General features: G+C 41.0%; 1 protein-coding gene and 1 non-coding gene across 2 annotated transcripts; one reads left to right on the top strand and one right to left on the bottom strand.

The window, feature by feature from the left end:
- Positions 1-11,079: 11,079 nt before the first annotated feature.
- Positions 11,080-11,151, bottom strand: TRNAQ-CUG (transfer RNA glutamine (anticodon CUG)). The gene has a single exon. It is a non-coding gene; the product is annotated as a tRNA-Gln (tRNA).
- Positions 11,152-11,602: 451 nt separating this feature from the next.
- Positions 11,603-25,044, top strand: RAB11A (RAB11A, member RAS oncogene family). The gene is made up of 5 exons (XM_075207601.1): positions 11,603-11,762; positions 17,091-17,286; positions 17,531-17,724; positions 22,879-22,959; positions 24,275-25,044. The coding sequence occupies exons 1-5, from the start codon at positions 11,723-11,725 to the stop codon at positions 24,412-24,414; spliced, it is 651 nt and encodes a 216-aa protein (XP_075063702.1). The 5' UTR covers positions 11,603-11,722; the 3' UTR covers positions 24,415-25,044.
- Positions 25,045-25,764: the final 720 nt, after the last annotated feature.

The following is a 25,764-nucleotide window of genomic DNA, read 5'->3' as shown; positions in this document are numbered from 1 at the left end:
CTTCAGGAATTCTTCGTCTACGCCAAGGTTCTCATTCTGTCGGGCAATATGCCATCATATTTAGGACCATGGCCTCCGAGTTGCGCTGGAATGAGGAAGCGCTGGTGGCCGCGTTCTGGCAAGGCCTATCTGATAAAATAAAAGACGTGTTAGCTTCCCGTGACCTCCCATCTTCCTTGGATGATCTGATCTCGCTATGTGTCAGAATAGATCTTCGATTCAAGGAGAGGGTTCAAGAAAAGGAACAGATCCGGTGTCCTAATCATCGCCCTGTTTTCCGGAACCCAGGGGCCTCTTTGCCCCCAGAAGAACCTATGCAAGTGGGTAGGCCCCGCCTCTCTCCAAGTGAGAGGGAGAGAAGATTTAAAAATGATCTATGCCTCTATTGTGAAGGGAAGGCCCATCGCATCAGTACTTGTCCTACGCGTCTGGAAAAACGCTCAGGCCAAACAGAGCAAGGTGGAACACCGTTAGGTCTGTTTGATTTTTCCCTCAACAGTTCTCCTCACAAAGAGAACCTCTTGTTTTCTGTTCTTTGGAAATCTCTCTATTCCGCTTGATGCCTTTCTGGATTCTGGTGCAGCTGGTAACTTTATTGCTGCCACTGTGGTTGAGAAATACAATATTCTTACTACACCACTGGAACATCCTGTACGCCTTACAGCCATCGATGGCAGTAATATTCCAGGAGGCTTCATTCAGTTCCGGACTGTTGCTCTCACCCTTTAGATTGGCGTTCTGCATCAGGAAAAAATTTCCTTCCTAGTCCTTCCAAAGACCATCAACTCCCTTGTGTTAGGTCTGCCATGGCTACGTCTCCACTCCCCAACTCTGGACTGGCACACTGCTCAAATTTTGTCCTGGGGATCACGGTGTCAGTCTCACTGTCTGAAGAAAGTAGTACCTCTTCATCTAACCACTGCTTCTTCGTTACCATCTTTACCTCCTCAATACCAACAGTATGCAAATGTCTTCTGTGAAAAGGAAGCAACCAAGCTTCCCCCTCATCGCATTTGGGATTGTGGAATCGAGCTCCTCCCTGACAAACCTATTCCTCGTGGTCGTGTATATCCCCTTTCTCTTCCTGAGACTCAAGCAATGTCTAAATATATTCAAGAAAACCTGCAAAAAGGCTTTATCCGGAAGTCCACCTCTCCAGCTGGAGCTGGATTCTTTTTCGTTAAAAAGAAGGATGGCGGCCTCCGGCCATGCATTCACTTTCGAGGCCTTAATGCTATTACCATTAAGAATAGGTATCCGTTACCTCTCATCTCTGAGCTTTTCAACCGCATCAAAGGTGCCACTGTGTTCTCCAAATTATAACTACGCGGGGCCTACAATCTTGTTCGTATTAAAGCAGGTGACGAATGGAAAACAGCATTTAACACACACGATGGGCACTTTGAGTATTTAGTAATGCCCTTTGGGCTTTGTAATGCTCCAGCTGTATTCCAAACCCTCATGAATGATATTTTCCAAGACCTTCTTTATCAATTCGTCATCATCTACCTGGACGACATTCAGGTAGAATATGAGCATAAGTACATATCAACACATGGAAACAATGCAGCAAAGTTCTGTACACAGTAGAGATGGTGAGATGGCAGCTCAGAATCTCACAATGATGAGCATCTGCACACTTGGCATAATAAACAAAGTCTTGTAAATTGATGCATGGAGATACTTGCAAACAGAGTCCCAAAAATGGTGCTACCAGCACTTGGTTGATAAAGCAGGTTCACCCACAGGAAATCCAACAGGAGAGTTCAGGAATGCACAGGAGTCCATGGAGACAGGCTAGCAAACAAGTTGCACTGACAGTGAGCAGGTGTCAGTGCTGAGTTTAAATCATGGTTGCCCAACCCGCGGCCCGCGGGCCGCATGCAGCCCAGCATGCCTGTTAATGTGGCCCAGCAGGAGTTTTGGTTGTGGCAAGGGGGCAGTGCTGAAAAAAAAAATCCTGCAAAAAAAAATATAAAAAAAAATACTTACCTTGCGGTCACGTCAGCTGGCGCTCCGGCTCCCTCCCTGGTCTCCTCCTCCGTGTGGCGCTCGCAGTGAATGTCGGGGGTGACGTCATCACACCCGACATCCATTGCGTAGCGCAGCACAGAGGAGTCACCCGCACAAACTATCAGCAGCAGTGAAAGATTATCCAGTATCTTATTGTTGTTACTCTGAATTTGGACTTTCTGCACCATGCAATTATGAACTAGCTGTGTTCTCTGTATGTATCTAATATAAATATTAAGAGATAATTGTATTTTTAATATTTTAAACCATTTTAAATGTGCAGTGCTGAGTACGGTGAAAATATCACCCACTGTTACCCTCATCGAAGGCTGCTCCATGAGCCATTTTTCCTGCCACCCTATCTTTAAATCTCTGTAGATTTCTATTAGTCCTCCTGATACTACCTATATCGGTGACCATTTCAAACTGGTCAATAAAAAAAATGATTCATGGGTGCAGAAAGAGAGGAAAAAAAAGTTTTTGGCATTTAATTCCCCGAACCCCACTAAGGGACAGATGCAGGTAAGTTCAAATGCAGCTGGTAATGGAACTACTGCTTTAATTATGATTTTGCAACAGGTTTCCTAACTCTTACTAACTTCATTTCCAAGTAAGTTTAATATGTTAACTATGTTTTCTATGGTTTTTTCGATGATCAGCTATCGTTAGTGTTAGTGTATTTTATGTGCGGCCCAAACCAACTCGTCGTCTTCCAATGTGGCCCAGGGAAGCTAAAAGGTTGGACACCCCTGGTTTAAATAGAGCAGGTTTGAATGGCACGCCCTGAAGTGAGTCATGTGATCCACAGGAGAACAGAGCAGACAGGAAAAGTAACAAAACTGGACTGGATTGTTACAGTTTTTTTCTCTATTTAACTACAAATGGAGGGTGTCATATACAGACAGACACCAAACTGCCTTTGGGCATTTCTATTTTATTGTTCAGTGTATGCAGACTGCTTCTTCTTCTATTTCAATTTTAATCTCTGGGAATCATCTAGACCCAAACAGAACATCTGCTTTGGGCATTTCTATTTATAAAATAGTCTTTACAGTGTCACAATTGGCTTATGGGAAATTGATCCCTATGCTCTGCTGGACATGGCTTAGCCCACCCACAGGCACGGAGTCTAACAGGCAGGTGGTTTTCACCAGGAACCCCCGCAAGGAGGTATGGATTTAGCGGCACCAAACCTGCAGGTCGCGGTCCTGTGAGTGGGTGTACAGCAGAACGGTGTGGAGCAGCCAGGTAACAGGGGTAGAGACAAATGAGGCACAAGGAGAATAAATGTCCTGTGGTACAACGAGGAAAAGTAGAGGCTGTCACAATGGTGTATCCAATGGTGATTGATAGAGATACTGGAACAGCGGGAGTACAGCACTGGAGTATGCTGAGCACACACGGGAAAGCAGAGGTAGCTGAGGGAGAACAGCCAATGAGTCACCAAGGCAGTTGCGGCTCACAGTGATAGCAGTTAGAGAACTGGAGCTGTCACAATGAAGTACATCAGAGATGGTAATATCAGTACTGGAGCAGCAATAGTTAAACACAGCCGGAGACTAAGAGCAGACTAAAGTAGTGGGGGTAAGTTGTAGTAACAGCTGATGAGTCACAATAGTAGCAGCGGCTCTGAGTGGTAGCGATGAGAGAACTGAAGCTGTCGCGATGAAGTACACTGGAGATGGTAGTAGAAGTGCTGGAGCAGCAATAGTTCAACACAGCAGGAGACTGAGAGCAGACTGGAACACAGGCAAACCACGAGGAGAACAGGAACCAGAACCACAGGCTACAGGAAGTGAGCTTGAAGAACAGGCATCAGACAGGTGAATCCAGGAGGTTTAAATAGTGCTCCAGAAGTGCTTAGCCAATGAAAAAGAGGGAGGAGGTCCTGCACAGATCTGAATATAGCTGAATGAATGAATGAATGAAGTTAGTCTGATGCTGGAACATGGCAGTTTCCAGATAAATGAAATGCGGGTAACGGGACAGGTGCTACTTGCAGGACCGAAGCGTTACATACATGCTGCTCCTTTTAATATTTAACTATAAGTGTAGGGTGTAATATACACCCAAAGACGGTGGCTACATTGCCAATAGTCAAAGATGGAGAGGAAGACAAGCAGGCTTGTCTGTAAAATTTGCAGACAAGTGTTACATTAAATTGAATAAATTTTTTACACCGTTGGCTGCCACCCTGGATTGGTGTGTGTAGCTGTAGAGTTAAGGACAGGATTAAACTGTATTTTTCCTAATTTGCACTAATAAGGTTTGGGTATACACTAGAGCCAAACAGAAAAGATGCTTTGGACATTTCTATTGATCATACACTGTTTGCAGGCTGCTTTTTTTTTCTATTTAACTATAACAGTAGGGTGTAATATACAGATAGACACCAATCTGCCTTTTTTGCTATGAATTTCGATCGCTCTTTTTAGTGCGTTGTCTGGCACCCTGGATTGGTGTGTGTCTGATAAAAGCACACATCCCAGGGGAAAGACAGCGCTCGTTGACATTTATTAGCTGTAGAATTACCTCACTTATGCAAGAAACAGGTGGAGCACTAAATTATGTTATTTTAGCCCCAAAAAAAATTTGCAAAACAAAACCAAACAAAACCAAAACCAAAACACGCAAGGGCGGTTCTGCCAAAACCAAAACCAAAACACGAAGGTAATCCAGATCCAAAACCAAATCACAGGGGTCAGTGATCCTCTCTAGGTGCAAGTGACCAGGTAAATCCCAATCTGCTCAAAATACGCTACATCTTACATATGTATTAGAATCCTTGATTTCAACTACAATCCAACATGTATTACCTAGCAGAGAAGGAACATGCATAGTGCTCTCTGCATGATAAATGTATATGAGAGACTGATCTTATATGTAAACTGACCGTCTTGTGGAGATCCAGCATGTAATGTAATAACTGTGTACTTCATAATCTCGCATGGGATGAAAACAAACTTTATTCTAAAAACACTAAATAGTGCAATACTATAATAAAACACAAGGATTCACTCACAATCCTGAAGGACCAAAAATGTACTAAATATATGATAGGTAGAATCTGATTCTTTGCTATGGGCAACAACTCCACTTTCCCTTTTTGGAAGGTTTGATAAACATCACCCATACTGACGCTGACAGCTGATCAAAAGGATACAAGTGCTGAGACCTAGGGCTGATGAAATATTGTCAGTGCATAACATTTGCAACATTGATCAAGACTTTAACACAGATAATAATAGTTGTTGAAACATTGTACATACATACATGGAAAATACTATTTGCCGTCAGATGTGATTAAGCAGAGATAGTAGAAGGCAATGTTAGTTGGACTATTTTGCAAATGTTGAAGCAAAACAATGGTGCCTTTTCTCTACCATAAACAGGTATTTCCTTCCTGATTGCTAAGGGCTACTGCATGCACGTGATCAGTATCCACTACGCCACCGTGATCAGCACGGTGGCGTAGTGGTTAGCACTTCTGCCTTATAGCACTGGGGTCATGAGTTCAATTCCCGACCATGGCCTTATCTGTGTGGAGTTTGTATGTTCTCTCCGTGTTTGCGTGGGTTTCCTCCAGGTGCTCCGGTTTCCTCCCACACGCCAAAAAAAAACCATACTGGTAGGTTAATTGGCTGCTAACAAATTGATCCTAGTTTGTGTGTGTGTGTGTGTGTGTGTGTGTGTGTGTGTGTTAGGGAATTTAGACTGTAAGCCCCAATGGGGCAGGGACTGATGTGAATGAGTTCTCTGTACAGCGCTGCGGAATTAGTGGCGCTATATAAATAAATGGTGAGGATGATTATACTTACATAGCTATTGTCATCAGCACTATAATACAAGGTGAATAAAATGAAAGAGATGGCCACCCACTATCATCATCATCGTCATTTATTTATATAGCGCCAACATATTCCGTAGCGCTTTACAATTGGTTGATCTATTGGCTGCTAAAGATCATTGCTCCTTAATAATTCTCTTCTGGATCCCTGCTGCTTTAATAAGGGTCTCATTTTACCTTTCACGCCACTCATTTAGAGCCTGAGTTAGAGCTGGATGTAAGTCCGACTTTCAGGAGCAATATGCAGTAAAACAAAGCTGTATTTCTGTATTCCACTATGGTGATAAAGTGATCTTCTCTACTTGAAAGTTTAAAGGTTTTGTCAATCTGTTCATTTCAGTGTGGATTGATAGGGCTAGAAATCCAGTAAAAAAAAAGACAAACAAAAACCACCAAACCTTCCACTGCCTCATTCTGCTGAGATCCCTGTTGATAAATAGAGACTTTCTTTACAAAAAGCAATATACCTGCAGCATGCCAAATTATTTTTCTCGCGAGATCTCCTGATCTATTTCCGCAATTTTATCTGGATCTAATTTTATATACATGAGTTGGTGGTCACAAGGATGCTCTCTCTATTGTGTGGCAGTCACAAGAGTGCTCTCTGTATTGTGTGGCGGTCACAAGGGTGCTCTCTGTATTGTGGGGCAGTCCCAAGGCTGCCCTCTGTATTGTGGGGCAGTCCCAAGGCTGCTCTCTGTATTGTGTGGAAGTCACAAGAGTGCTCTCTGTATTGTGTGGCGGTCACAAGGGTGCTCTCTGTTTTGTGTGTAACAGTCACAAGGCTGCCCTCTGTATTGTGTGGTGGTCACAAAGGTGCTGTATATTGTTTGGCGGTCAAAAGGTTGGTCTACATATTCTCTATATTTTCTGTGGTCACTTATTTCTCTGCTTCCCATATTTCATATACCTATACATTTTCCAAACAGGTTCCAACATTCCAGCATCCATACAAGAATCCAGTACCAGGTTGTGAAAGCTGCAATACCAGGTAGGTGAGAGCAACACCATTTTAATACATAATTTGTCTTGTGTAAAGAGGCGCAGCCACACCTCGTGCTGGCCATGCCCCCATCACTATCTCACTATCCTTTCTCATACTGTGTGTGGAGGGGAGGCAGAAAGTTGCTGTACCGGTGCCCCAAATTCCTCTTGGAGGCCCTGGTTGTATCACCACTATAATTATAAGTGCACCCTTCTATTCTCAAAATATGTTTACCCCTTTGTAAATCAATTAGCAGTTTAGTTTCAAGTACTATATCCAAGCTGATAACTACCTACTGTAAACCATTTCTTTTAGCTAACGCCAATTTCCTTATTAATGGTGTCCCTCTTAAGTATCCCTGTCCACATTGCAATGTTTATCTTAATGTGGCCAGGGTCTCAGCAGCAGTGGGGCATACCTGGTTGCAGAGGTTGTACCATAGTAGAATGTGAGCAAATCACGTGACGTTCACATCTTACCCTGGGGCGATCTTATGGCCAGGAAGGTCCCACTGCTGTTCAGTTCCCAGCCAACTACAACACATATTGTAATTGGCTAGGGACTCAAGCCAATTACATATTCCCATACTTGACAACATGACTTTACTAGACTACCTTATAAAGCAAAATGAATTCTTGTTTGTGCATTTGGTCTTAGAATCAACCACATTACTGCTATACTGCAACTACCCTGCATCCTGAAGGGAACAGCCTGTTCTGCCCATGTGAGACCAGCATACTTATTAATGTACAGTATATGATCCTAGCTTTCCGCTAGTTCCATTAGAAGGTAAAAAACGTTGTTCCTCTATAATATTGCTTCACCAATCCATGGGCATGTCCAATAAACAGATACAAGGGTGCAAATATGCATGCAGTATGCCACAAAGCAGCATAACAATGCTTTTCTGCAGCATTTGTTTGCATGTTTAAGTGACTCCCACAGTCCTTCTTCCCTGACATTGTCTCTTATACAACACTCCTCTAAGAATAGACAAAGCTCCCAAACCCTCACTATACTTATCAGTTCTGACAACTTCCTTTCCACTGAGGGACATGGTCACACAGCTCCTTAATCTATCTAGGGACACTGACACTTCATCTCACAGGGTCCACTTTGTTTCTTCTGATGGCTCCTGATTTAAATTAACAATATTGAAAAGTATGAAATTGTGCTACGAAATAGCAAATTATACATATTGGGGCTCATGCAGAGTAAGACGCAAGTCCTTTATTTGTGTAAAATACACATTTCCGTACTGCGCATGTGCACAAAAAAGATTTACACTTCTGTCCAAATGCAGACTCAGCAACATCCTACACCTACGACACGTGTAAGTGTAGGCAAAGTACAGCACGGTAGTTTTCTCCTAACTGCTACGGAGTCAGACTTGCACACAGAAGCATTTACTGGTGTAAGGAGGCGTATCTCTTGTGAGTGCGGAGAGCTGATGCAAAATATGCACTTATGATGATGACAACCCACCAGTATTAGCTGGATGATTCTCATTGGCTTACCTTCTCCAATTCATTGTGTTTAATTCATTTGCGTTGTGACTATATGATATCTCTGTTTGAATTTCTTACTATTAATCCTTACAACCCCTGTGCCACACAAGCAGAAGATTCCCATTGCACTCAGACATGGCAAGGCAACGGCTGCAGGGGTGTTTCTAATTAGTCACTAATGGTTTAAGTCCAAACGGCGCATTTAATTAGTAACATTGCAAGCACACACTACAAGAAAAAAAACATTTTCTTAAAGGTATACTCCAGAAATAACCATTGTTGTTTTTTTTGGGGCACTGCAATAGCCACGTGTATGTTTGTAATGCATTTTTTTTTCAGATTGACAGAAAAATAAAGTTATTTACATTTTCTATGAGTTACTGAGCTATACGTATTTTGATTTTCTTTTTCTATGTTAATAAAAGTGTAATTAAAATAAAAATGCATAATTTTACATATATTACAATATCCTTTAGCAATTGGTGATGAGACATGAGGTCATTTAAGGTTCAATTAAGTATAGAATCTTTGACCCATGAAAAGCTGTACTGTTAGAAACAACAGCCAAAGAAATTATGCACACTGCTGACATAGCAATATCCTACTCTTATACAACACCATTGGGGGGAATTCAATTGATCGCATTGTTTGTGAGAATTATACAGCCCACAGAGCTGCGAGCAAATAATCATCATTGAAATTATTGTACTAACGGTAATAATGCGCACTATTACTGTAGTTAACGGTAATAAGAGCGTGGGCCGCATTATTCTCGCGAACAACGTGGTCAATTGAATTCCCACCATGTATGGAAACGTTATATATATGTGACAATAATGCATCAAATGTGAACTAGCTTCTATGAGCTACTTTTTTAAGTAAAATACGTTCAACTATACATCAGGCCCATTATGTTTTCTACAATGTATTATATAAGACATCTTAAATGAATAATAATATTTACAGATGGGTGGTATTCTTTCAGGCGTGCAGCGTCTATCATGGAGCAATTTAACCTACCTCTAGCTATGCCTGAAATAGATGTAGGTGAGCAGAGCTAATACCGTGGGTGCATTTCCTTTAATTGTATAGTCTGTGTGAAAAAAATTGTGTATTACAACTGTTGTCCCTTAGCACTCAAAGTGATGTATAGAATATCATGAATAGAAGTTTTCAGGTGTACTTAGCAGGGGCAAACGCATGATTTGTACAGGGGAATTGTCACACCACGCCACCAGTGGGCGTGACCAGCATGCATGGGGCATAGCTATAATATTAGACAGTGCTTGGCTGCTCTCCATCTCTTCCTATCCCCATAATATACATGGGCAATGCTGCGTTCACTACTGTTAGGTGCACTCTCCCTTTTCAAGCAGAGCCATGTGAAGCGGGGGCAGGGTCCAGCCACCTCAATTATACAGTGCGCCAGGCTTGGAGGGGGGTTTTCAGGCACTAGGAAACCCTCCTTCCCCCCTCGGTTTGCCTATGCTTAGTTGCACTGATAGGGACTGATGCAGAGTTTGCCTGTTTGTTTAGCGCAAAATACCCAAATGTCCACAATGTGTGCCCACAAAAAAAGATTCCTCACACTTGAAGAAATCATCAAATGCTGTATAATGATAGTAATAACGGATGACAGCAGATACCCAGGGGATGTGAGGAATTGAAACAAGAATTCTGCCATTAGGTGAGCAATTAGAGTTAAAGTTTTAAAAAGTTTATAGTAAGGGGAGGGCGTGGATAAATATATTTTAGGGTAAAGAAACCGCTTTAATTAAATATTACAGGAAGGTCAATATAATATATATCAGTGGTCGAAGTGGAAATTTGGAAGTGCCAGTATGAAAAAATGTAATGAGAATGTAAGTGAATGGGATTTGATAGTTGTACAGTAAAGCTAGTAGGAAAAGTGGCGGTATGGCATACCACCATATACACACCCACTTCAAGCACTGATATATAATAAATACATGGTTTGGGTGTCAATCTTATCCAGGAATTCTTAAATACTTTAAATAGCGGCAAATAAATATAAATTATAATATGAAAACAAAATATGTCACTGCTGTAGATCATGTTGGGTGACATTACCCTGAAAATAACTTAAATATTTATCTTATTTGACAGTGTCCAAGAATGTGCAAAACATGACAATATTCACAGATCATTATTCATCAGTTAGTACATTAAATAGCCCATACTTTATTATGTCTACACTCTACATCAACGTTTCAGCTGCAGATAGACAAGCCATTGTAACACTCATCAGTAAAAATCTGAGTCATCCTATGATCCATCCTGAGTATGGTAAGATTAGTATTCCCAAAATGCTGATCCAGCTAGAAGTTTAACTCCATCCTGCTGCCTGACATCCTGTTTTTTCCCCATATCTCATCCCTTCAGTGTTGGTGCCTAGGTCATCGCCTTTGATTACTCCAGTTATTCAAGAATTAATATTATTCTTAAGGATAGATACATCTGTAACTTATTAATTTATATTCCTGCGTGACATATTTTATAGCATATTAAATACATTCACATGTACGTTTCTATATATATTTATATATATATATATATATATATATATATATATATATATATATATATATATACCATACTAAATTTAAATGCAGTGAAAGAGTTGTATACATTACTTATTTTCTTAAGTCACAGGTAAAATAAACAATACAAATAAAAAAAGGTCTGTCATCTGAAATAAAAACCATAGGTTCCACCGAGATTTGAACTCGGATCGCTGGATTCAGAGTCCAGAGTGCTAACCATTACACCATGGAACCGGGTATAGACAACAGCAATACTGGGGAGACTGTCAGTGACGTGCAAATATTTTTCATCATTATATAAAAACTTCTTCGTGTTTTTCCCTTTTTCTTTGTTTAAACCTAAGAGCACAGCAGCACAAACCGCTGGTGTCTCATCTTTATTCGGTAAATTGCCTGCAGTATCACAGTGCACTACACACAGCGGCCATGTTGGGACACCCTCTGCAGAACAAAGCGCCATTTTGCAGCTATCGCAACTGCCATTCCCACTAACTCTATAAACACCGCTAACTATTCTGTCTTACAAAATATGCCTAAACCAGAAAAGTGTATCCACAACATTTAAAGGTTTAGCCTAACCAAGTGATATCGCGTCGTTAAAAAAAAAAAGAAAAAAAAAAGGTGTACTAAGATGGCGGCGCCTTGCTCTGATGAACCAGGAAGTGCTGCAGACCTGTTTCCGGGTGGGATTGGGCGGAAGCGCTGTTCCTGTTTCAGGGAGGGGTTCGGTCACAGCCGGGCTTCCTGGAGATTTGTCGGTTGTTGCCGATAGCTGCAGATCCGGAGCACTACAAGAGCCGCCAGCATGGGAACCAGGGACGACGAGTATGACTATTTGTTCAAAGGTAACAGCGGGAGGGGCCGCGGGGATCGGGCTGTAATGGCGTCGTAGATGGGGCGCATAGAAGGGATTGCGGGCGGTGATTGCCGTGCTGTGGGGGTCACTAGAGGTATATAACAGCAGGGAGACGTTATTGGGTTCGTTGGTGGTGTATGGGGTTAATCTGCATATCGGGGCTGCGGGAGATTTGGTTATAGGGGGGCTGGGACCGGGGTGTCGGGGCAAATCCTGACATGAGCTGGGGTGGGTACAGTATGTGGCTGGGGAGGGGATCCGCAGAGAGTGGAGGGTGTTGTCACAAACGGCGGCCGCAATCCGAGATGTACCCGCAGAGACGCACGATACATACACAATATATGCCTGTGTGTATTAAATATTTATATATGTTGTCATATATATATATATATATATATATATATATATATATATATATAAAAAAAATTATACACACGATGAGTTGTCGGGGCCTGCCCCCAGGCCGCTAATGTCCCTGTCTTGCACCACCTCCTCCCCCCGGGCCCCAGCTCCCCGCTAGGACTACTCTGTAGAAGACAGCGGGAGGTGCCGGCTTCAGTCATCTCCTGCACTGTACAATGCAGCAATGTCAGTGAGCAGTGTAGGCCTCAGCTGTATGCGGCACATTATCTCCTGGAAATCCAGATACATTACACCCTCTGCAATCCCATTTATTAACCCATTCTTATCCTTATATGTTCTGTTATTATGCATGGCAATTGATGATTATATTCTGATTATCATTACCACATTGTTTGATCTATTAGTGACATGCACAAATGGCTTGCAATCCAATGTAACTTCCTATCAACACATATTGGTCCCCTAGCTGCTCAGTGCTTTTTCACACCTATCTGCTTTTTAGCAGCACATTAGGTTATATTGGTGCATGGATATCGCTGAAGCACATTCGTTTTCATGCATTTTTACCCATTTATATACTCTAAACAAGTGTATATATATAGTGTATATACATATACTGTGCCTTCCTACAAGTTGATACATATTTTTTTATATAACTTACCTCTGGTATCTAGAGGAAAACTTAACTCTTAGCAGTCATGTAGACACTGATGATGACGACATAAATGACCGCTTACTAAGTAAGTAAACAGTAGCTATGTAGTTTTGAAAGCTCATGTATTACATTTTGTTGCACTGTAATCTGTCACTTTTTGTGGAGTTAAATTATCTAGTAAATTTGAATGTGAAGTGAGACTTTGATCTGTGTTGTGTTCCGGGTCAGTAGTTGGAGCAGCGTTTGGCCTCTCAGGAGATAGGAATGTTGGGTGGGATGTGTAGGGGTAAATGACAGTCTATAGGAGACACTTCATCTTATCCTCCACATCATTAAAATTATTCTTATCCTTAAGCCTAGGACATTTTGAGAGTTTCAAAGTCTAATTGACATATATAAATGTCTGCTTACACTTGTTTATTTGTAATGTCCAAAGGACTGTCAATGTGTTTGTTATTTATGTTTGTAATTTTGGTTGATTTCTAGTTAAAAAATCCCCTAACACAGGACTTGTCTGAATGTTTAAATGTGTTTTGTATGATGTGTGGGCATGTGACTTTTCTTTATTCCACTGGGAGTTAAACATAAACTGTACTGCTGGAAAACCAGTTGGCCCTAGTTACTTAAAAATAAAAATCGCCATTTCTGTTTCCGTAAACGGATGCCATCCTCTGTAACGGCGCATTCATGATATAACAATACAAACTGAGCTGTAGCCACACATTGACTATTTATGAGGTAGTAGTGTAAGTACCGTGATCCATATTACCAAAGGGAAACATGTGTAGCTTACCGTTTACTTGAATGCAGATATAGGTAGTGAGTTACCAGGAAATTCTGTTACACACAGATAAACTCTGAGACACATTGCACATGATATTGGTTCTGCATCGTTCTTACTGTAAGCATTTTCTTCTGTTGTGGCATCTATATCCAGTTGCTTTTATAAATGTGCCATATAGATAGTAAAATGCTGATTATGTGAACGTAAAAATGAACAATTACAAGAGAATGTCACTAGTTAATGGAATTAAATTTCTGTTACCTTTAAGAATTTTAATGTGTTGCCATATAAATACTGTTGGTGTGTACATTATGCCTGACCAACTGCTTTTTTTTGTTTGTTAAACTAGAACTCATCTTCTGAAATCTTGCTGTTAGTCTACTAAAATCTAGAGTATTATACAACTTTTTATGCAGAGAATATTATTTAGGACTGAACTTTTAGACAATGCATCAGCTGCATGTATATGTTGTCAGGCAGTAATATTTTATTACTTGTGATTTGTGTAGTATAGGGTTAGTGGAGATTGTTGTTTTCTTATGTGTAGTCTTTGGATTTGGGTAGAGCCGCAGGTCCTCAGTAGCCGCCCTGCACCTTTCTGTGTGTGAGTGTCCTTACATTCTGACTTCAGTGATTCACACAACACGCCCTCTGAGATCACTAGGAAGTCTCAGATGATCAGTGCATTGCGTCACACACGTTGCCAACACTGAAGAGACCTATTGGTCTGTAGCATGTGCAAAGAGTCCAACTTCAAACCATACTAGGCACATTTATATTAACTGGTGCAAAGGAAAAAGATGGTGTTGCTTAAAGAAACCAATTGGATTATTTTTTAGTTAGTGTAGTTTAAAAAAAAAATGGAGTTAATCATCTAGTTGCTGGGACAGCATTACCTTTTTTCACTAAACTTCTGCTTATGTTGTAGATCTTACCACACCTTGCTAATCTGTTTACCAGAACAGGGCTCTCCAGACATCATGTCCTCCCATTTGTGTCTGGAATGTTTGGCTGTTGGCTAAATAACTTATTTTGCTCCTCTCTATAGACAGTGGGCAATATAAGGCAAAATCCCGAGGGCAAAAGTATTGAGCTCCCCTTTAGAATTTCTTCACCTGCGTGTTCCAGCCTGTCTGAGTTTCTAATGCCGACTCCGTCAACCTTATCTTTGTTTTTTGGCCGCCCTGCAATGTAACACTAGCTTTGTTTTCTGACCTTTAATCAATCCTCAGTGCAAGTAAGAGGGAATCCTGTAGTCCACAAGACTGTTGCCCTTGCTCGACTTGATCCTGGGCAGTGTTCCTGATCTCAGATTGGGGGAGGTGCAGCGGAATGATAATTCCCTCACAAAATCTAACCTGATAACCCAAAAAATGCTGAGCTGCTTATCTTCTACATTTGTACAATTTCTGAACTGTAGGTTCATGGATAAATGTGTTTAGCAGAAACATGCTTTCTTTTTGAGCACCTGCAAAGCCGTGTGATATTAATTACCTGGCTGTTGCTGACTGTTGGAATACAGTGGATGCAACCGGAGGGACTAAAGAGAACTTTGTGTGCTTGTTGGCAAAATCTCTCTGACAGCAGGTGTGGTCACTACAGTTTTTAGGAGAGTATGCAGGTAGCCAGCTTAGGAAAGGTTAAACAGCGTTGTGTGAGTGTGCATAATAACAGATTACCAAACCTCTCCCTTTTACTCTTTTGTAAAGCATTCAGCCATTCAGCAAGGCTGCGGCCTGTCCCTGTCTGTCATTCTTGTAAATGATTAGGAAATGTCTTAAGGGTAGGGAGACCTGTCAGGTTAGTGCAGCTGGGTGTATATGATGGTGAGCAAGGCTGAATCACAAACTTCGGAGATTCACTATTAGTACAAGCATTAGCCTCTCCCTAATATATTTTATTCTTACTTTAGTAATCGGTCTGGCTAGCAGTTGAAATATTTGAACTCTTCCTTGTAATTGTGCATACTTTGTTCATAAATGGGAAAACACAATTTTGACAAAATATAGTAAAAAAAATAGACTTTCATTTAAAATGACACCTAAGTTTTTACGTTGTAGTATCTACCTGAGGTTTCTGCATTAGCATATCGCATTGTGCAGAGTTTCTTTTTGCCAGAGGTATGCGAGTTGCCGTCATCATCGTTTATTTATAGGAAGCCACAGATTCTGTAGTGCTGGACCTTCAACTTACAGATATGACATGAATAAGGACTATGTGAATAAAATAAATGTAATAACCAGTACATAATTATAATTAAGCATAACACATGGATAGTCGTGAGTTAGCAATTACAGCTAGCACTGATACCGGTATGAATTCTGGGTGTGTAACTGAAAATACAGTAGAACATTCAGCTTAAGACATGACCTCGGGGTACTACGAAGTGGGTAGAGGACCCTGCCTGTGATGGCTTACTACATTCTAGAGAAAGTCAGTGCAAATAGTGCACAACTGGATGTGATTGACATGATGGTCTAGGAGGGGTTAGGGTAGGCATGCATGAAGAGATGAGCTTTGAAGGGAGCGTTTAAGGATTGTAGGTTGGGGAAGAGTCTGGTAGGGTGGAGCAAGGAGTTCCATAAGCAGAGCAGTGTGGGAGAAGTCTTGGAGATGGGAGTGGAAGGAGCATATGTCGGGGAAGAGTGTTCACGGTCCGAGATGGAGTGGTGTAGCCTACGTCTTGTAACAAGGTCAGAGATGTATGGAGGGGAATAGTTAGTGAGAGCTTTGTAGGTGAGGGTGAGCAGCTTGAACTGAATTCTGGCAGCAATGGGCAGTCAGTCAAGTGATTTACAGAGTTGGGCAGCAGATGAGAAGTGGTAGGTGAGGAAGATTAGTTTAGCCGCAGCATTCAGGTTGGTTTGTAGAGGGGGAAAGTCAGTGAAGAGGTTACAGTAGTCAAGGCGGGAAATAATGCGCAAATGGATTAGGGCAGTGGTTCCCAAACTGTGCGCCTAGGCTCCCTGGGGTGCCTTGGAGATCTCACAGGGGTGCCACAGACAGGTCCAGTGGTAAGCAAGGCGGGGGCTACTTGGTAATTATTTTGGCTTAGGGGTGCCTTGAAAAAATTTTGGAGACCCTAAGGGTGCCTTGAACTGAAAAAGTTTGGAAGGGTTTTAGTTACTTGCTGAGTGAGGAAAGGGCATATTTTAACAGTGTTGTCGATGAGGTGTTGGCGATGACCAGATTAAAAGAGGCACTGGATGTAAGGGGTCTGTGTGTATGTATTACTCAGTATTGTTTTATTACTGTTTGTTCCCAATTGTAAAGTGCTACGCAATCTTCTGGCGCTATATAAATAAATGATGAAGGGGTGAAGCTGAGGGTAGAGTTGGAGGTGATCAGCTCTGATCTGGATGCCTTAATGTTTAAATCAGAGCAGCCTTCTTCCATAATATGCATGATAATTCTACATAGACCACATAGGCTAATAGCAACAGCATCACTAATTTGACTAAGATTGTGACCGCTGAGCTCTAACAGTTTTTTTTTAATTTCTTTCCTCTCTGCAGTGGTGCTGATCGGAGATTCCGGTGTTGGAAAAAGTAATCTCTTGTCTCGATTCACTCGTAATGAGTTTAATCTAGAGAGTAAAAGCACCATTGGAGTGGAGTTTGCTACAAGAAGCATCCAGGTGGATGGGAAAACAATCAAAGCTCAGATATGGGACACTGCTGGACAGGAACGATACCGTGCAATCACCTCAGCGTGAGTCATCCTTATATGAGGATGGGAGGGGGCAATGATGTCAAATAGGAACATGGGATTATTTTATTTGTGTATGCCCCAAATATATTACGTTTTGTTTTTCCACTAGTTTGTTGCAGGCTTTAAGCTGTATTTATTATAAATTGTAGGAATCCAACTTGTGCGCAGTCTTGAATGCCTAATGTGTGTGTTCTTGGTCCTTGCTTCAGTGTATATCACTTGACACTTTGTCTTCTCTCAACAGGTATTATCGAGGAGCTGTAGGTGCCTTGCTGGTATATGATATTGCCAAGCACCTCACCTATGAGAATGTTGAAAGGTGGCTAAAAGAATTGAGGGACCATGCAGATAACAACATAGTCATCATGCTTGTGGGCAACAAGAGCGACTTGCGTCACCTGAGAGCTGTGCCCACCGACGAGGCCCGAGCATTTGCAGGTCATTATAATTGTAGCCTTTGTAAACTGTCTTTCTATGACGTAGTTGTAGGATTCATCTTTCTTCTGACTACTATAGAGGGACTGCAGGATCCTGAAATATTCCTACCACTGATCTATGGATGTTACCACTGCCAAATCATGTGGTCATAGCCCTATAGCAGGAGATAATTGTGTTATCAGGAACCCAGAATTGCAAGAAAATGTGTTCCTTACACTTTAATAATATGCTTTTGTTTTATTCTCACTGCATGGAAACTTCTGTCTGGTTCCAAAGTATTTCAGATTGTGATGTTAACTGGTATTCTGTTGGGACACTAGAATCCATACAGGGGAACAATGTGCAACATTTTCCAACTCTCTGTTTTGTTTTCTATTTTGTTTTTTTAATGATTTTATTGGCAAAGACAATGGAATAGCAAACAAAATTCATATAGGATGAGGAGACATGGAATATAAACATATCGAATGCAGCACAAACCAGATTTCGATTAGGTTTGTAGCTGTGTGTAACTTAAGGTTAGTGGAACTTTGGGTAGGAGACCTGCAAGAGGAGGATATGGATGGCTAAGTTCAGGTTTGCCATAACTGCCAAGTTGGGGATTAGAAGGGGTGAGTGTATGTTAAAATATTTGTTTAATCTCTCATTGATGATAATGTAGTTCAGCTTATAACCATGGAATAACGTAAGAGGGTTTGTAACCAGAACATGAAAAGCATCAAACAGGTAGCTGAAACAGAAGACCTGCAGGAAGACAGAGCCAAATACTCTAAGAAAATTCTTTCTGCCAGAATGATGACGCTTCAAGTAGCATCTTAAACATAGAGAAGAGGTTGAGGGGAATGTAGCAATAATTTCAGCTATGCCGTACATACAACCTGTGGCAAATTTTTCATGGTATTTTTTTTAAAAATAAACTACATTTTTAGAGATTAGCCTATATGTTCTTCCAAGTACCCAAGTCCAGCTTCTACCCAAGACTAGCATCTTGGGAGATTTGGCTAAATCTGCATGGTTGACCAGGAGAAAAGACCCCCAAAAATGAGCGGGAGAGAGGTCTGATTCCCAAGATAGTCACAAAATGAGTCCAATGGAGATGGAGAAATACTTTCTATGGTGTCCACTTATTAGAGCGCTGGGAGACACCATAAATTGTAATCACAAAAATAAAAGTTTCACTAAGCTTTGAGACAAAACATTGTATAAAGGTGGAGTTCCCCCAGTGACAGGTAACTTTATTAATAGAGAGGATGTTTCTGGTGGAGTATGAAGGGATTAGGAGGGGGCATAACATCTCCATTGTATTAATACTGTTGACTCTAGATTAAGTACATTTTTTACTTTTTAAACAGACCTGTAATGTGGTTTAATGATTTTAAATTTTCTAATGTAAGGTATTTGTATGTATTTCTGTTCCAATGTGAAACCCGTCTCTTAGTTGTAGCATCTTAGTTAATCATAGTTTATCTTGCATTTGCAAGATAAAGATTACTATTCTAGGAGTTTATCTCATTATGAGTATATAATACATTGGGGGGTATTCAACTGTTAGGAAATCCCGCCGCGTAAAAACTACTACCGTTATTACGGTAGTAGTTAGCTGGATTTCAGCTCGCGGCTCAGGGAGCTGCGAACTGAAATCCAGCGAGAAAATTACCGTAATAACGTTTTTTTCCGTGCACTATTACCGTAATAACGGTAATAGTGCGCGGACCGCAAGATTTTCGGCCGACAATGGAATACCCCCCAAAATAAAGATATATGGGCAGCACGGTGACTTAGTGGTTAGCACTTCTGCCTCTCTGCACTGGGGTCATGAGTTCAATTACTGACCATGGCCTTATCTGTGAGGAGTTTGTATATTCTCCCTGTGTTTGCGTGGGTTTCCTCTGGGCACTCCAGTTTCCTCCCACACTCCAAAAACATACTAGTAGGTTAAATTGCTGCTAACAAATTGACCTTACTCTCTCTCGGTCTGTGTGTGTATATTAGGGAATTTAGACTGTAAGCTCCAATGGCACAGGGACTGATGTGAGTTCTCTGTACAGCGCGGAGAAAGTTAGTAGCGCTATATAAATAGATGATGATGTACTTGTTTTATTGTCTTTTCATGTGAAGCGGACAGCCTTTATCTGGCCCTCCATACACGCTACTGACTGTAGCTGTGGGACGTTATACATAGTGTACCCCTTGTATGGGCTGCCAGCAGCTACAGACAGGTGCAGTGTAAGTGTGGTGTAACCTAAGGTTTTCCACAAGTCTGCTCCACAATAGAATCGGTGTATAATAAAGGATAACTATCTTCTGTGCTAAGCAAAATACTGATTCCTTCCCCTTTTGTTTAAACTTTTTTTTTCTTTTTAATTTAATCAGAAAAGGTTAAGTGATAAGTCAGTATGCAGATAAACAAATGAGGAACGGCATATTGATTGAGTAGCCTGTGAACATTGATGGTTCAAGGATTGGGAGTTTTTCTTAATCCATGAGGCTTTATATTAAAGTATTAGTGTTAGTGACTCTGCCCTTAAAGTATAATATAGTGCTCACCCGCAGCTGTCCAACTCCTTTATCTATTCTCTTAAGTCATTCTAATATGACAACGATGATTTATAGAGAGTGTGTATACTGGATGTTCATAGGTATGAAAGCTTGTGTGTTACTTACCGTCACTTTTCTGAAACGTATGTCCTGGTGTTGTGACTGGAGGTGGGACATCTGTAGTGCACATCACCCAGACATGTAGAGGGGACAGTGCTCCCAGCAGGAAGCTGCCTAGATGTAAGTCACTGAGCTCACCAGTATGTGTGGCATTTCCAACATAGGGGAGAGGGTGAAGGAGCGTATATCAGAATAAAGCTTCAGGGATAGCTTTGCTTTGTGTCCTTCAAATGCAAGAAATATTTTTCTTTGTCAGTGACTCTGCACTGTATCCAGGGCATGTATCTCTGATGATGGTGCTATAAGCAATAAAACATGTGCTGGTAGATGGGTGACATATTTTCTGCAAAGCCGTAGATTGGCGTCAGGGAAATATTTTACCTTCCTGGCATTGTAGGCGAACAGTTAAGGGACAACTAAACTCTGTTAACCGGTATTAGTTTATCTTTAGGTTGCACCAATGCATGGAAATATTTCTTAAATATTTGAATGTCTGCACAAGTTCAGTCTGTATGACATCTTTTTGTTTCGTTATAAAGAGGAAGCATTTATTTTAAGCTTGGTCTTAGGGCACTTCCTCCTGATAAAGCATGTGTGGGCTGTTATTACTAGTACTCATGTGGTAATGCCAGGACAAGCATAAGAAGGGGGCACGGTGTATACAGGGACACGGTATATACAAGACAGTGATGTGACCGGTGTAGACAGGCTCTGATGGATATAGCTGCTTGCACTGATGCTAATGATTTACAGCGAGTTAGTTTGTTTTTCTGTTTAGCCTTCATGTTGTGATAACTGTTGCTGTTTGCTGGTATCTTCCCCCTAGGCTACCATTGCTACATGCATGGGCAAGGTAGGGTGTATTCCGAGAGAAGCTTCTCTTTAACATTCCCCAACCACTTTACCAGAAAAATCACCAAGCTACCCCCATGTACCAGACCACCAGCAGATCGCACTACACCGCTAAATGTATGTGTCATCTACTAACAGATATCTATACAGGCAGCATACAGATAGGTCACTGTATAGTTCCTACTAAATTCAACACTGCCTGCTGAATATAATGATTTACATACATGAAACGGCTTATCACATGTATTGGCAGAAGCATGCTCACTGTGCTGCTGAGAAACTGACCTCTTATACTATAGATTAGGGTCACCGGAGCTTCAGACCACACCAACCGTTCATTTGACGGAACATTAAACCTAAAATACAATTTCCTTAATATAAAATCTACTGTTCTAATAAGTCAGGAAAATATATCTAAAAGTTCCCATAGATTGAGTTTTTGAACGTCCCTTTTACAGTTACTGTGTAGCTGGGTACATGCTATTTTTCTGTTCTTGGCTAAAGGGAGCTGTCTGCAGTAAGCCATCCTTAATGTTGAGAAGTCTCCAGTGTGTAGGAAGCTTTCTCCGATATCTTTAGTTTTTCTTTACTTTTTATTTTCCAAATTTCAGATACAAAATTAAAAAAACAACAGATTGTAGGCCATCAAAACCAATAGTAATGAGGAAACCATAGACATCCTGCATTATTGTACCTTGGGCAGTATACTGATGTTTTGATAAGCTCCTGAATCATTTACATATGCAGTTGTGTGTATTAGTCATGTTTTATGTGAACTATATTGAATGTTGGGTTCTCTGGTGATTTTAAATCATACCAGAGGCATATAATAATGGGGGCACTAGACACAGGGGCTCAGTGTTATAACTGACAATGAAGAACATGTAAATAACTGTACTCTTCCATTGTTAGAGTTTTCAAAATTGTATGACCTGCTCACTTTACAAAGCTTGTTTGATTAATGACTGTTAATAACAATAATGACTAATTGTAATTACCCGTTGCACCCTTCCTGAGCATCGGTGGCAGCCATCTTTCTTTTTAAACCTAAATGCTGCTGAACGAGCTTCCTTCCTGTTTGCATATGGATGCCAGTATCATTGGGAAGGGAATAAAATGAGTTTCTGGAACAGGTAATCTTAACCTGTTAGCTAAAGGTTTACATTTATTAGCTGTGCTCACTGCACCAGGTAATGGATGTAATGTCCTAAATCAGCATTATACCCTCATCCACTGGAAAACATGGTCATCAGTTACAGCCCATGTTTTCTGTTCTTCAGGGTTAGTTACTGCTTCACTTTCTCCCTTCTAAGTGGCCATTTATTGTTCCAACCTATGGGCCCGGGAATGGCTCCTGAGTCTTACATTGTTTTGTTCACTCGCACTTTAATCTGTTACCGAAATGTTTTCCGATTTCAACATTGTAATGGTGAAATCACCTAATTTGAATGTACCATTTGGAAATTTGTAGAGGAAAACATGCTGATTGCGGTCTAATAATAGATAGTGAAAGATTACTAAGGCATTGTTGTTGTATGTTGACATTTTACTGGTTTTGGTCTGATCAATTCCAGAGAAATATTTGTGTTTGGTTTTTACTCCCACCTCTGGTTTCACTTGGTAATAGATCTCTTCTTCCTACAGAGAAGAATGGTTTGTCCTTCATTGAGACCTCTGCCCTGGACTCTACAAACGTGGAGGCCGCTTTCCAGACTATCCTGACAGGTGAGTGATGAGCAGCCAGGACCTCACGTTCTTGGTATCCTATCTGGATATGTGCCTTATGCTCCTCTGTGCTTCCCTCCATGGACACTTCCTGCTCAGAGGCTGAGACTGCTTCTGTAGAGCTGTCCAAACAGATCTCATTGGAGGTGATGTCTCGGGGAGAAGCTAAAGCCACAAATGGCCACAGTCTGTATTTCAGTCATATCTCGGTGTCCGTAGAGAACACAGGAAAATTACCTTATTGCTTCCTGATGGATATCTGTCATTAACAAAGTGTTCAGCACATGTTAATGTGTTAGCTGCTGCCTCAATGTACACAGACTGCTATATACTGTCTTGTATATGTATTCTATAAGAAAAAATACCTATATGAAGTTTTATCATCTTTAAGGTCATCAGTTGTACATATGATCTATTTAAGCTATGTATTTTTCCACCTATTGTTATTTAGATGAGGTGGTTATTCTTCAGCTAGTGTTTTAGCATAGTATGGAGTTATAGTTGTACAGTCTTCTCTTCCTTTATAAATTTATGTCCTATTTATCTATAGCTTTATCTAATAACAAGTTGTCTAAAGAGTCTTTGCTGGCATTGGGTTTTCTCTTTATTTTTTTTGTGTACATAGCACTTCTGTATTGTGTGTGTGTGTGTGTGTGTTTGGTAATGAATAGTCTAGCACACAGCTTAAATATAAGCTAGTAAAAATAATATACCCAGCGCTCACATCACATACATGCTGGGCACTGGCTGTGTATTACAGATGCTCTGATACTTTAATTCATGATGACATGATCTACGTGGACGCCCTAGAGAACAAACATTTCGTTTTTTTAATTGCAGTAATGATTTTATTATTGACTGAATCTTTTGAGAAAGGAGATGTCACATTTTGGGCACCATATTGCTGGGGATAACTTCTCTACATCTTAATGAGTGTGCATCGGTTCTACAAGAGGTATTGGCACATTGTATGAACACTGGCACTTTTTCATTGCAGGCTAATTGATATTTTGGTCCTATCTCATGGGTCTGACTCTTGAGAGAGGTCCCTGAGGTTGTACTGAAATGTTGATTAGTCTGCAATAAAATGATTGCACTTCATAAAGCCTACGATGAGTTGGTTCTCTATAGATGGACATTGTACTCTATACTATTTCTCCTAAATTACTTTTTGGAAATGCTAAATTGTGACTACTTCAGGGCATTTACTACAACCCTCTCTACCACAATAATCCATCTGTATCAGTGCACTGTTATTGGACATACATGAGCTGTATCACTGCCATTTATCACTGTGCCCCTTTTTATTTTTCAGAGATTTACCGCATTGTGTCCCAGAAGCAGATGTCTGACAGACGTGAGAATGACATGTCTCCCAGTAACAACGTAGTCCCCATACACGTCCCTCCCACCACTGAAAATAAACCAAAGATGCAATGCTGTCAGAACATATAATGGCTGCTGCCTGCACTGTGCCAGGCGTTGAATCCCTGTGCCCAGCTCTGGAGGTGCCAGGCTCTGTACCTGCCCAGTTCTAGAGGTGCCAGGCTCTGTATATTCCCCACGTCCTGCACTGGACTCTTTGGAATTCTTTTTTTTTTTTTTTTGTTTATATATTTTTTTTTGAGTGTATGTGTGTAAAAACTTTAATTTTACTATTCCATCTGGATTTTTACATGTCTTAAATTCTTATGATTTTCAATTTTCTGTATTAAAGAAATGATCTAATTCTCTCTTTCTCTCCCTGTGCTCTGCCTCCTTCTTCTTTCCTCTCCTCTAAAGATTAGATGATTCCAGGTCTGCCCTAGCCCCTTCCTGACTCCACTCAGAGATGTCTGTATAATATATGAAATAAAAGCATGTTGCCTGCTGGAGGCATACTCTCCTAATAACTTGTGACTCAACAGCTGGTTTTTTGTTATTTTGTTTTTTTTTGTTTTTGTTTTTTTTTTCACACTAATCTAGTAAGAAGTAATGTCACTTGTATGTCACTCATTGCTAGAACCGCTGTTTTGATCTATAGAAACTACATTAAAAAACAAACAGGTGTGATGTGTAATAAAGTGTTTATACTGTTAAACCATATGTCAAGTTTCTCTCTCTCAGCATTCAGTCTTAAGAAAACTGGGGGGCAGGAGAGTGTCTTTTGAAAAGTTCAGGAAATGTGGTTGTTGAGCTGCCATTAGCCGGCAGTGCATTCTGGGAGTCATGCTGGAGGCAGCCACATTGTGGGCGGAGCCAGTACTTGATGATGCAGCTCATCAATCCACTAGGAAGTAAAAAGCTTACTATCCATTTCGTGCCTTTGTGCTGTCAGCAGTACTCGGTGATTTTGATAGGTTGAATATTGATTGAGCCTCTAAAATGGCTCCCTTCCCTGTGTGTAGGGGACAGGTACACTAACAGTGCAGTGCTACAGGATCCTTACCCATTGTATACATCAGGGGCTGACAGCTTTCTAAGACTGGCTTGGTCTGTAAAGGAGAACTGTATATCTAGATATTTCTAGTTCCTATAAGGCAGTGATGGGTAACAGACGGCTCCCCTCCTGACTGCTTACTCTCTGCTTAGGTATACGGGCTTGTAGGTGTGCTTTTGTGGCAAGTGGCGGTCTGAGGACATGTAGGACTATTTTGGTGCAAGTGAGGAGCATCTTGGGAAGAGTGACATGGGTGTGCTGAGGTCATTTTCATGCTATATTTCTTTCATTCTTGAAAGTAAGGTTAATGTGTGGCCCTTTTGAAGGTTGGAAGGCAGCACCCTTGAAGTGTATCAGTGCAATAAGGTAACCCCCGTTAGATACAG

This window comes from Mixophyes fleayi, chromosome 4 (assembly GCF_038048845.1).
Source record: "Mixophyes fleayi isolate aMixFle1 chromosome 4, aMixFle1.hap1, whole genome shotgun sequence".
NCBI lineage: Eukaryota > Metazoa > Chordata > Amphibia > Anura > Limnodynastidae > Mixophyes > Mixophyes fleayi.
This window is presented reverse-complemented; position numbering and strand designations above follow the sequence as displayed.

Coding starts and splice junctions, on each gene's coding strand:
- RAB11A (XM_075207601.1), top strand. CDS start 11,723: ATGGGAACCAGGGACGACGAGTATGACTATTTGTTCAAAG. Junction 17,287..17,530: donor TACCGTGCAATCACCTCAGC/GTGAGTCATCCT, acceptor TTCTCTCAACAG/GTATTATCGAGGAGCTGTAG. Junction 17,725..22,878: donor CGAGGCCCGAGCATTTGCAG/GTCATTATAATT, acceptor TTCTTCCTACAG/AGAAGAATGGTTTGTCCTTC.